The sequence below is a fragment of the Carassius carassius genome, chromosome 48 (genome assembly GCF_963082965.1).
Source record: "Carassius carassius chromosome 48, fCarCar2.1, whole genome shotgun sequence".
In the NCBI taxonomy this organism is placed as follows: Eukaryota; Metazoa; Chordata; class Actinopteri; order Cypriniformes; family Cyprinidae; genus Carassius; species Carassius carassius.
The window spans coordinates 2,096,389-2,110,072 of NC_081802.1; the positions used below are offsets into that span (position 1 = coordinate 2,096,389).

Here is a 13,684-nt window from a genome sequence, read left to right on the forward strand (position 1 = left end):
GTAAATAACGGTTACTATTAAACTCTGTATATAATAATTTCCTTTAACCACAACTCCAAATCTTTAGATTGTATCAGTCGTTATTATTGTTGTTGAATATACAAATGTAAATATTTTCATTAATTTCCATTTGTTCATTAAAATACCAGAAGTATTGGTCTTGTTTAAATTATATTTTAGTGTTTTACGAGTTAATTTTATTGACTTGCATTGTTATTTTTCCTTGCTCAGATTTGAAAACTCAAATTTTTAATAACTGTTATTATTAAACATACATAATTGTACATAATTATTACACTTACTTACTACACAATATTTTTTAAATTGGGTTATCATGGTTTTTGTGGTAATTACAATTCAAGAACAATGCAAATACTGTGGAAAATATATAGGAATCTCGTAATTTTGGGTGTTAGAAGCATATGGGCTGTCTGATTATGGAGCGAGTACTACTAATGAATGAAACCAGATCCATTATTGAAGATTTCAATGAAGCTTTTTAAAAGCAATTTATTTCACACACCACTGAAACAATACATTCATAAACCACTCAGCAAACCCTTTTGTGCTGATGCATTTAAGACCAAACTCCTCCATGTTTACTTTCTCCACACATCAAATCCCCCAAGACGATAAAACAATATAAAATGCTGAAATGAAAATCCAAAACTGCATCAACTAGTGTAAACAGGGCGCTTAGTTTTGCCTGTACCTGTCAGAACACCTATAGATTTTTCAGTGTCCTCAATAAAAGCATATTTTAACTCAAAACTATAGGAGCAGGACAAATCACCTATATAAAAATATATAGATTCTGCATCCACTTTAAGCATTGCAGCCCACTTATCTGTTTCCAGTTTCTAATTATGTTTGGCACTGTCTTAAGTGTGCAACAGAAACCAAGACAACACTGTTTTCTCCTTCACTCGAATATGTACAAATATTCAAATTACAATGCATATTTTAATGATGTTTTCAAGTCCCGATGAGACACTCAAATGCATTCAGTTGCTTCACCACATTAAATACCTACGATTGTTGCAGCATTTCGGGCTCCATTCAAAACCAATGCTCATTCGGCTTCTACTGCATACTGAACTGGTTCTAGTGGGAACTTTAAAGTTAAAAGTGATAATTCACAAAAAAACGAAAATTAAGAATGTTGATAACCAAACAGTTGATGTTAAAGCCATTGACTTTAATAGTATTTTTTTCCCATACTATGGAAGTTAATGGCTACCATTAAATGTTTGGTTACCAACATTTTTCAAAATATCTCCTTTTTTGTTCAACAGAAGAAAGACATGGAGGGTGAGTAAATGATGACAGAATTTAAATGTTGGGTTGAAATTACCATATTTCATAACAGAAATAAACTTGGAAATAAATTCTAGTTAGGCAGCTAACTGTCAATGCTGTTTTGTACCAATAACTCATAATTGTAGACTTTAAATATCGACTTTATATTAAAGATACCAACATACACAACATTTGGTTTATTTATAATATTAATGGTTTAGCTTAAGGGAACAGAGGAGTTATAAAGTAGTAGTTTGGTGACGTCCACTGCATAAACATGTATTTTACACAGTAGAGGCTCGCATGGAAAGAAAAGTAAGCACTAAAAATTATGTAACGGTATAAGTAGATACCATAATTAATTTGACGCAACGGTGTCTCCCAAAATCTTTTCAGCAACAAAAATGGTACTACGTATTCAAAATATGTACGTCAATCCATCAAAGGCTTGTTTTCAGTGGCGACAAATTAAATTTGGCATCCATCTTGACGTCTCATCAATACTGAAAAACAATGGCGAGAAATGAATGATGACCTTGAGAGTTTTTTGGCAGGTATATTACCGTGATAAAACTTCACTCGACGCACACAGCAGAGATAGCAGCAGAAACCAGACAGACACCTCGTTGAGGAGGATCGGCCATTTATATATACATATATATATATAAACATATATATATATATATTTAAAAAAAAAAAAATCACATCATGGCTTCAGTTTAAACTCCATGAAAATCATCATGGAAGACCAGTCGACGTCCTATTCGCTGTAATACACATTCACACACACATGCGCAACGTGTGGCCTAGCGCTTGCATTCTCTCCGTCGCTGTCCCCTGAGTGTCATCGCGTCTAAATGGTTAACGTTCACTCATCATCAAAGTTCTGCTGGAGCAGGAAGTTTGCGGCGAGGTTCTCGTTTTTCTCGCAGGCGAAGTAGGCTTGGATGACGAGTCCCTCTGGAAACCCCAGAGCTTTTAACTAGAAAACAAAACACAATTTTATAAAATGTTAAAACACTTTGTGTGGAATGACTGTTTAATTATTGTAAATCAATTAAGCTAGTGTTGTCACGGTACCAAAATTTCAGTATTCGGTACCTATACCAGTGAAAATCCACGGTTCTCGGTACCAATTTCGGTACCAAAGCAAAACACAAAAATATGCTAATTAAAAAATAAAAATTAAACCAATGACATTCTTTATACTTACCATATTTTCAGGACTATAATTCGTACTTTTTTCTCATAGTTTTGCTGGTCCTATGACTTATAGTCAGGTGCGACTTATTTATCAAAATTAATTTGTCATGAACTGAGAGAAATGAACCAAGAGAAAACATTACTGTCTACAGCCGTGAGAGCGCTCTATGCTGAACATTGCTCCTGTAGTCTACACTGAGCAGCATAGAGCGCCCTCTCGCGGCTGTAGAGGTAATGTTTTCTCTTGGTTCTAAATAAATGCGATTTATAGTCCAGTGCGACTTATATATGTTTTTTTCCTCGTCATGACATATTTTTGGACTGATGCGACTTCTACTCAGGTGCGACTTATAGTCCGAAAAATACGGTAATTAAATTTAAACAAATTTTTTGGTAAATAAATGGGATTTGCTATTAAAATTAAAACATGGAAGAAATATTGTATGATTTATTTCTTTCAAAAATAAAGTTTTATTAATTTTTTCAACAGTAGTACCAGTATCAAATACATTCTACTAAATAATAGTAATATTTCTAGCACAATGCCTTTATGTAAAAATTAACTTTTATTTTGTCGGGCTACCATGAAACGGTAAATGAAATGAAATGGTAAAACGCTTGTGAAGTGACTCAGTTCTGCTGATGTTGTTTATGTATTTATGTCCTCATTGAGATGGCAGATGCTGAAATTACTGCAAGCGTCACGCGCTGCAAGAGACGTGCAAAACATCCAGGATTCATATTTCAACCAACTTTTGCGGCTTAACATTTACAGATACTGGTCCATATGGAGATTTGATTATTTTATGTTAACTCTGCATAAATTACAAAACCATTACAATGCAACAAAAAAAGAAGTGAATTATACATATTTTAGTTTAGAAACTAATAATATAATAATATTTATTTAAATATTTAACTCAATACAAACATTTTTAACAAAAACTTTAAGATTATTAACAACTGAATATATATATATATATATTAGGGGTGTAACGATACGCAAAAAAATCACGGTTCGGTACGTACCTCGGTTTTAAAGTAACGGTTCGGTTCATTTTAGGTACAGTAAGGGAAAAAAATGCAAACATTAAACTGCAGGTTGTTTATTACTATAAACTTTTTTTTAACAATTTGTTTACACTTTTTAAATACTTTTTAATAAAATATATATAAAATAAAAAAAGAATAAGAAATAAAATACTGCTGCAAAGTTCTCCACTAAATAAAATACTCTCAGTCTCCAACCAATATCATATAATAAAATATAATTAAAAATATAAATAAATAACTATGATTACAGTGCAGCATTACCAATCCCAGCTTGCTCATATTTAAAAAATATATATATAACTTTTCCAAAGTGTAAAGTGCAGCATCAACAGTTCAACAGACCGATCTGAATTAAGAGCAAAGGTCTGTTTAAATGCAGACGGGAGCTGCGTTTGAATTACAATAATTTTTTTCCTAGTTGTAGTGATGTTCACACTCGCATGATGCCTTTTGAAAACATTAGGCCGGTGACACACTGGCATATTGCACCTGTCAAACACAGTCAATACTGTTGACGGTGTCCTTTATCAGTAGGCTTTATATTTATGCTCAACATGAAGTATAGATATTGTTGTCGTGAAGACAAGATCCTGTTCTGTTGGTGCCTCGGCGGTCTCCCACTATGTCACCTACAGTAGCAGCAGCACGTCAGCGCCGCGTCAGGCACGATTCTGGTGTGTATATACCGAGCGCCAACCTCCCGCTCTCTCTCGTGAGGCCAATAAGGAAGTGACTAAAACTGCAATTCATGGACTGGCCGCTTGAGGCTGGCTGCAAAAGGGAGTCAGTTCCATAGACTCCCCATGTTAAAATGCCCAACTTTACAGCAGGAAAAAACATGTTTACACCCTGGTTCAAAAAAATGATTTTGGTCTAAATAGCTAATTGTGCCCTTCATGACAACTGTGAGGGGGGTGAATTTTTTTATAACTCATCCGTTTAAATTATATTAAGACTTAAAGTTCTGCATAATTAAGGGCTTAGCCACTTGAGTGACAGGTGGATTGCCGCTGCTGACACTGCCGTCGTGCTAGGTGGGTGTGGCTTCAGCAACTAGCTCCCGCCTTTTTGCCCATTTTTGATTGTCCGGGAGAGTCGCGCGGTGACACGCTGCCAAGATGGCGACGGCCCGCTCTACACACTTTAGGCTTCAAAAACACACTTCAGGAGACTACGGGTGACGTCACGGACACTACGTCCATGTTTAATACTGGCAGTGTAATTTTTTTGTTATTTTATCATAGATATACTATTATAGTTCATATTTTGAATGAGTTGTTTTAGATTTTTATATTATAGTTGAAACATTTTTTTTACATTGATTTTTACTTTCTGTTAAAGTTTTAGTAATACTTTTTCCATTTTTAAAATACGTCAATATATTTTTATTACTTTTTATTGATTAGGTTGCTTATTTAGTTTTTATTATTTTACTACAGTATTTCAAGTAGAACAAAAAAAAAAGAAATGTTAATTTAAATAAATCTTTTTTTATAGTTTATTTTATTTATATAAAATAATTTACTATTGCCTATATATATATATATATATATATATATACTGTTTACTTTGAATTATGTCAAATTGTAAAATAAAATTGATTGTAAATGTCATTTCATGCTAACTTAAGTAAAAGTAGATAAGTTTATTAGTATTTTATTTTACTTTAACACATTTGGAGCTTTAAAAATTTGCTTAACATTAACTGAAAAATTATTCAATATTTTTTTTTGTAATTTCTGTGATTCTAGCCTGACCAAATGTATAACTAGTACAACTAAATTTTACATTAGAAACAGCATTGTTAGCGTACCCTCTCGATGGCCTCCTTCTCCTGCGGCGTGACCTGGATGTAGTTGGTCTGTGGTGCGCTGGGAGCTTCAGCGGCTCCAGCCTCTCCTGCTTGTGGCTCGTTCAACATCTGCACGAACCGCTCCTGATGCTGCGTGATTTGCTGCACAGAATAATAAAGGCACGTTCAGTGGCGCGCGTCTGACCGCAGCGGCCCAGTGCTGAGCTCCACCCACCTGCAGGAGCTGAGGGTTGTCACGTCCCAACTGCTGCAGGAGCGCTGGCAGGAGTGCGGGGTTCTGCTGGATGATCTGACGCATTTGCTGGAACTGTGGCTGGCTCCTGAGGAACTCCAGCGGGTTTGCAGAGGTCTGCGGTGCTCCCGACTCCACACCTGTTCACAGAACAGAAAGAGCTGTAGAGGAGTCTGCCCCGGGACAGTGCTACACCGACATCGAGGGAGAGAGAAAAGAAAACCATTTTCTGTGCCTCCAAATGAGAAAGTAAAAATAATGCCAACGTTTTCGAAGTGTTTACTTTTTGTTTATGCTGTTGGTGTTGATCCTCACAAAATTTGGCCAAATACCAACATAATAAATATATTAATTATGCATATAGTATTAATGTTAACAATTTAATATATATCAAAATATTAATTTAAATAGTCCTAATTAATATATATTTGTAAACAATTCGAATACCAGTTTATTTTTTTTTTATATTTACATTTTTTTATATTAATAATAACTTTGGCAGTGTTATTTTAACATCATTGATAAACTACCGTAGATGTCCATTTTTACTTTAGGTCAAAGTTTTAGTAATTTTGTTGTTTTGTTTTTTTACTATTATTAGTCTGTTTATGCTGTCTATGGTTTCCAGGAAATTCGTCAAAACTCAAAAAAAAAAAAAGTTCATTAAATTTTAGTTTCAATAATTTGGTTGTGTTTTGTAATTTGTATTATTTATTTTTTTTATGTATAAATTCTTTTTTTTCAGTCTGTTTCTCAAACCCTTCTGAGGGTAAAATGGGTTTCTCACACTTCCTTTTTGTTTTAGCCACCAATTAATAAATATAAAAAAGTTTTCATGTATCTTATATTTTAGTCTTTGACAAGCTACAATAAAAGGTTTTCTGTTTTTCACCCAACTCTGCTGTTTTTTTTATTTTTGTTGAATTGCATGGAAAAACCAATGAGGGTCAATAGGACCCCAACACCACCAAAATGTGTACAGCCTTTCCAAAACACATCTATGTGTTGAGACTTTGCACGCACATTCATAACACAAAATGAGAAAACCCCACCAAATTTCAAGAAGTAATAAACAGTTTAACCAGTGTTTCGAACCATTTAAAAATCAAATTAATGCTAATTTGGGGGCATGCTTTATAGAGATATTGACCTCTTTGCTTCCTCACTGGCCTAATGTACAGAATGCCAGCGGCACCCCTTAGCTTAAATATTCAAGACTCCTCAATCAGCTGTGCTGCCGAAATAATGTTTCAATGAATTAGCAAGAATGTGGCAGCTGCAGGGTAAATGGGCGTCTATTTCCACACGTGGTGAACACATGGTCACTCACCGGTGGTGGCGGGCGGTGGTTGAGGTCGCTGTGGTTCTGGAGGGGTGGGGTTCGACGCTGGTGGGGGCTGCACTACTTCTTGTGGAGGCTGCTCTGATTCTGTGGGAATACCCTGAGCATTGGACATTAACAGACTGATCAATTGTGTGGTTTAAACCAGGTACTATTCCAGGTCCTTTCTTCTTTATTAATACACATTAATTAGGAAAGCAATTAATTGGTGCAATATATTTTATAAAAAAAAAAAGTTATACATTTCTGTTAATTAAAATTGTAATTACCATCAATTTAGATTTAATTAATAATTATAGTTATAATAATAAATACAGTATTTTCCTGACTATAAGTCGCACTTTTTTCATAGTTTGGCTGGTCCTGCGACTTATAGTCAGGTGCGACTTATTTATCAAAATTAATTTGACATGAACCGAGAGAAATGAACCTATAGAAAACATTACCGTCTACAGCCGGTATATATATATATATATATATATATATATATATATATATATATATAACTATATATATATATAACTATATATATATATATATATATAACTATATATATATATATATATATAACTATATATATATATATATATATATAACTATATATATATATATATATATAACTATATATATATATATATATATAACTATATATATATATATATATATAACTATATATATATATATATAACTATATATATAGTTATATATATATATATAGTTATAGTTATATAGTTATATATAGTTATAGTTATATATATATATATAGTTATAGTTATATATATATATATATAGTTATAGTTATATATATATATATATATATAGTTATATATATATATATAGTTATATATATATATATAGTTATATATATATATATATATATAGTTATATATATATATAGTTATATATATATATATATATAGTTATATATATATATAGTTATATATATATATATATATATATAACAATTTATTTTTGTATTAGTATAAATATCAATCATCATAATTATCATTACTATTGTTGTTATTTATACCATTAGAGAAAAATAAGCAAACACACACACACATAAAACACATTAATTATTTGCATATGTTTATGTAAATTTTTTGATGATTTAAATGGATGCAATTATAATAAGCTATTTTACCAAACAAAACATTAAACATTAAAGAGTTGCAATGTGCAAATATCAATAAAAGTCCCTGGTCCTGTATCACTCAGAAATTATGCGTCACATTATGAAACAAAATGGGTTAAAAATTTCACTTCATGCTGACTTCGACCAAGACTAGTTATATTAGTTCTCCCGGTATTTTCTGTGAATAAAACATCTGCAGCTTTACTATAGTAAGTACATTACTAACTCTCACCATAAGCAGGTACTCCACGGCTCTGTCTGGATTGTTGAAACTTGCTCGCAAGGCGGCGATCACCTGTTCTCTCTCATAACCCATCAACATGATTTCCGTCACCAAATTCTCATACGCTTGACCTGTAACTAAAGAAACGCAAAGTGACAAATGTTAACATCAAGTTCTTCTCTCTTTTACATGGTTTACAACAAAACCGTTAACCAAATGTACCTAATATGGACGCAGCTGCTTCTAAAAGACCCAACTCATCTGTAATGCTGAACAAAGTACACAACAAATTGAGTGTTTTTCTATTCGTTAAGCAATTCTGTTTTTTGGGCATGGTTTTGTTTGTGGGCGTGGCCATACCTAGCCTCTGATTGGGCGACGGCCTGCCCTTCTTGCGCTGCCTGGTTCTCTTCTTCTGAAATCGGAGTGGGAGTGCCACTAAATGGCTCAGGCCTTTCTGCAGCATCCTCCGAGGCAGCAGGAGGCGCTGTGACGGGTGTCACGGGCAGATCTGCTGACTCTGCTGATTCTACAGGAGCTGAAGGAGGGGTCGATACAGGCACTATGGAGGAAGCAGGAGTTGAGGGTGGATGTGCAGGGGTTTCGGCGATGGTTGCGCTAACTGTAGTGGCAGCTGCTGGTGCGGGAGCAGGAGCCTGTGGTGGTGCTGCAGATTTGGGCTGTAGAAAGAGAAACACAACTGCACAGAGAAGTATAGAAACCTGCCAATGAACTTTAACTCTGTTTTCGATCCAAAGTTGCAAATAAAACTTGTGTGAAATATTGAAATTTTGCACACACATTTTTTTTTTAGGATTGGGACAATGAATCGATGCATCGCGAATAGAGAAATAATTCAGGATCGATTCCGAGATAATCGGAAATAAGCCGGTTCTGAGCTTAGTTTTTAACAGCTTCCTGCGTGCTTTAGATTAACATTAATTTACATAATCTTGCATCATAAAAACCGAAGTGTAAGTACATTTAACCGCTTACATTGCTCAATCAAATGCACACGTGCTCTTCTTCATGAGCATTTTTGAGTGTGTGGTTAATAACTAGTAACATCTGCTGTTAAAAACTAACCTCAGAAACGATTCGAGCGAGAATCACGAAGCATTCTGATAATCTCAGAATCGATCCACGAAACATGATGCATGGATTTACTTTCCCAGCCCTAACATACACTACAGACCAAAAGTTTGGACACACCTTCTCATTCAAAGAGTTTTCTTTATTTTCATGACTATGAAAATTGTCGAGTCACACTGAAGGCATCAAGGGCTATTTGACCAAGAAGGAGAGTGATGGGGTGCTGCGCCAGATGACCTGGCCTCCACAGTCACCGGACCTGAACCCAATCCAGATGGTTTAGGGGTGAGCTGGACCGCAGACAGAAGGCAAAAGGGCCAACAAGTGCTAAGCATCTCTCGGGGAACTCCTTCAAGACTGTTGGAAGACCATTTCAGGTGACTACCTCTTGAAGCTCATCAAGAGAATGCCAAGAGTGTGCAAAGCAGTAATCAAAGCAAAAGGTGGCTACTTTGAAGAACCTACAATATGACATATTTTCAGTTGTTTCACACTTTTTTGTTATGTATATAATTCCACATGTGTTAATTCATAGTTTTGATGCCTTCTGTGTGAATCTACAATTTTCATAGTCATGAAAATAAAGAAAACTCTTTGAATGAGAAGGTGTGTAAAAACTTTTGGTCTGTACTGTATGTGAATAAAGAAACGTGTTTGAGAGAACAAAAACATCACTTCCTGGGAAACCAAATCAGTTTTTTGTTGCATATCGTGGAATTTATTAATTAAGGGTATGTTTACACAACAACGATTGTCAAAACGATTCTTGTTTACATACGTAGATCCTCTAAAACGACTTAATAAAGAAATAACCTTAAGAAGTCGTGGTTTACAGTGAATTTATAACAGCTAAGGGCCGTTGTTAGGCACGACGTTTAGCTTAGCTGTTATGAATTCACTGTAAACCACGGCTTAATGGCGCTTATTGCTTTTATAAAAAGGTTATTCCATATACGTAATAAGGTTTACAGAATAAAACGGAATCAAGGACTGGAACTATTCGTTTTATAATACACAGTAATATGCATACCAGGCCAATAGTTGGCAGTGTCACTTAGTAAAGAAACACACCTGCACACATATGCATGCCTAAACATACATTGAACATGTAATTCAAATGCAAGTCACCGTTTTCATAAATGATCATTTTTGGAATTTACACAGAGATGATTCCGTAAATTTGCATACTCAGGCCCCCAAATGAATGTTCAAAACGCGTTAAAAAGTTTAGTTTTTAGTGTATACACCCCTTAAATCAGATTCCAAAGATGTTTATGCAAACATTTTCTTATCAGATTAAAAAAATTATCCACCTCAAAAAATTTTTTTTATTGTTTTAAGTGCATTTTAAGATTTTATGCACATCTTGGCATTCCCATCCAGCGTTATTAATGTGACATCCCAAAATTTGAAAGAAAATTTATGGAAGGACAATATTTTTTAAGGGCATTAGTGTGATTGAAACTTGCATAAATCAGCTTCTGAAGAAGGCAATGAGAGAATCGTGAGGAAAAGGAAACAGCCTTACCTTTGTAACCATCACCACGACAAAGTTCTTTTCATCTATCTTGTATTCTTTTAGAGGTATATCGTCATTCAAAATTTTGCCTGTGTTTTACAGAGAAAAACTAACTTTTATAAATCAAAAAGCATCTTTTTAAAACCAAAGAAGGATATGGTGCATGCAAAAAGTTTAATTTGACAGTAATTATATAGGTAAACGTATCTATTAGGTTCACTACCATTTTGAGCTCAGATTATAAAAAAATATATAAAAAAATGTATTATCCTACTTGATGTTTTAACCAATTGATGTGTTTGTTATTACAGCGCAGATGTTATAGAACACAGTTAGCTGACTAGCTGTATAAGATTGTGTGCTATGCCAATATACTACTTCACAGACATTACTGGCTTGTATTTTTTTAGCCATAATATTATACATTTACAGTTTATTGCTGTCCTGTGGTTTTACACTGCTGTAATATTTAAAGACTTCATATTATTGGTGCACTTCTATGAAAATCACAGAGCTTCAGTGTGGCATCAATAAGAACAAGTATAATTTCGTAGATAATGTCAATAATAGTTGTTCATTTTCGTGATTGACATTTTATAATTATTCTTTAAAAAGGTTGTTTAAAATCAACAAGAATGTTTTAATAAAACATGAGCTTATTGAGAACAGGAGTAAGCTTTAAGAGAACAAAAATTAAATATAATTGTGTGAGAGATATTTTTATTTTAACTTATTGTACTGAAACCAGTATCTTGTGCACTAAAAATTTCTCAATGTAGATTTTGGTGAGCTTAATAGGTATGTTTACCCCTGAGCTTTGGAATGGCAGAAATAAAAAAAATGTCAGAAGAAACATAGAACAATAAACATAAACAAAAACATGAAACATATACAGACCTGAATAGATTAGTTTTTGACCGACAGCTGGAAAAGCATCTTGCCCCTTTTCTTCCTCTATCTTCTCTTTAAGAGCTTTTACCTGTATTTACAAGGACAGAATTTAATCAGAAACATTTCAAGGACAAAATAAAACTCATAAACTGTATGATTATGAAAGCAGGCAACTAATGGTCATGTGCTTCCCAAACTATCTTCAAGAGAAATAGATTCAAATGGATTCATATGGGCACATTTTGAATTATGAAGTCATTTCATCTTATTGCTTTGCTCAAACACAGTCAGAATGATATTGCATTATCTGAACTAAACTTCTTTTAACAAATCCTAAATGAATTAAAATACTCATTACAAAATAACCCATTTATAGACACTATCCATTTAAATAACCAAGACACATGAATCTGACTGCACAAAAAGTTTTAAATAATAATAGTTCCTAACATAAATACAATCTATATCAGTAATGCATTGTCATTCTAGGAAAATAAGAAACATGGCAAGCTGTTTAAATATTCATTCATAGAAAAAAATAATATTAATAACTAGCAAATACACGGTGTATTCCAAGTGTCAGTAGCATTTTTAATTAGTAAGATTTACTGAAAGACCGAAGTGCCCATTCTTACTATTTATAATTTAAAAAAAAGATGAGAAAAAGCCCTCTGAGGAAATAAATTCTACTAGTCACAGTTGGCATACACACCAATGTTTCATTTATAAATACTAGTATTTATTGATTATAAATTAGTAAAGCTGGGATAGACACTAGTAACTACTGGAATAACATACATATTTGGTTTGAATAAATAGTAAAACTAGAAAAGGTACAAGAAATAACTTGGTAGTGTATAGTTAACAAACCCCCATAATTTAGTGGCAAAAATTAGCAATTTTTTACGCAATACAAGTCAATAGTGGAATAGTGACAAGTAGACTAGTGTCTAATGAATAAGCCTTAGTGACTAACTATAGCCTTCTAGTATATAATTAATAGTCAATATCAGTGAAATAGACAGCATGTACTAATCACTATTAGTGTAATTAATAAAAGTAATAAGTAACACTAATTAGTTTAAACGAATATGTGTTAACACGGCTTGCCACAAGACCAGAGTGTAAACAGACCGTTAAAGTGAATCACACGACCGTTATTTTCAAATCAACAACTGTTGGAATGTGCGGCTCTGTGACGTCACCTGTTATAATGCAATATTATACAATGACAGCGACTGTCCGCGCGCGCGTTCCACAAACAGCGGCCGCTGGAGGCCGCGGCGTTTCCCAGCGCGTTGTGCCCACGCCCTGCCATGTTTACACGGGCACAGACACGCACACTCACCGTCAGCTCCTCATCTATCTCCACTTTGAACGTCTGCTGCTGGAGGGTCTTCAGAGTGATCGTCAGCATTGTGTTTGAGCGCGAAATACAGCCTCGCAAGTGTCCTTGGTGAGCGCGCGTGGAGATGTGACTCAGCTATCTTCTGGAAGGATGAGGCGCCTGTGGTAAGGGAAGACGCCATCTACTTGCTGAATTGGACAAGACACATGGACACATGGACGTACAGTGACCCCTGAGAGTCTTATGATCCGACTCGCATTATATGAGGTAAAATACCAAAGCAACAAAAGTTTCTCGAGCTTTCCTCAGAACTAGCTTTACTGTCAGTGACAAACTGATGGAGACCACCAAAAAAGCAATTCTATGTTTCCATAGAATTATCATTTTTATATACATGTTTGTTTTGAAAAACATTTACACCATTTTCGACAAAAGTCTTAATTTAATTGACTCAAGTAGTGAGAACAATTAATTGATTATCGTAAATCAGAAGAATGTGTTTTGTGTGCGTGTGTTTGAACAAATAGGGCTGTG

General features: G+C 34.1%; 1 protein-coding gene across 1 annotated transcript; it reads right to left on the reverse strand.

The window, feature by feature from the left end:
* Positions 1-492: 492 nt before the first annotated feature.
* Positions 493-13,501, reverse strand: LOC132131186 (UV excision repair protein RAD23 homolog B-like). The gene is made up of 10 exons (XM_059543179.1): positions 13,151-13,501; positions 11,809-11,890; positions 10,921-11,000; positions 8,661-8,980; positions 8,523-8,569; positions 8,310-8,437; positions 6,931-7,042; positions 5,583-5,740; positions 5,369-5,509; positions 493-2,281 (listed from the first exon to the last, which is right to left on the reverse strand). Exons 1-10 carry the CDS (start codon positions 13,217-13,219, stop codon positions 2,168-2,170), a joined length of 1,251 nt encoding a protein of 416 aa, XP_059399162.1. The 5' UTR covers positions 13,220-13,501; the 3' UTR covers positions 493-2,167.
* Between the last annotated feature and the right edge of the window lie 183 nt (positions 13,502-13,684).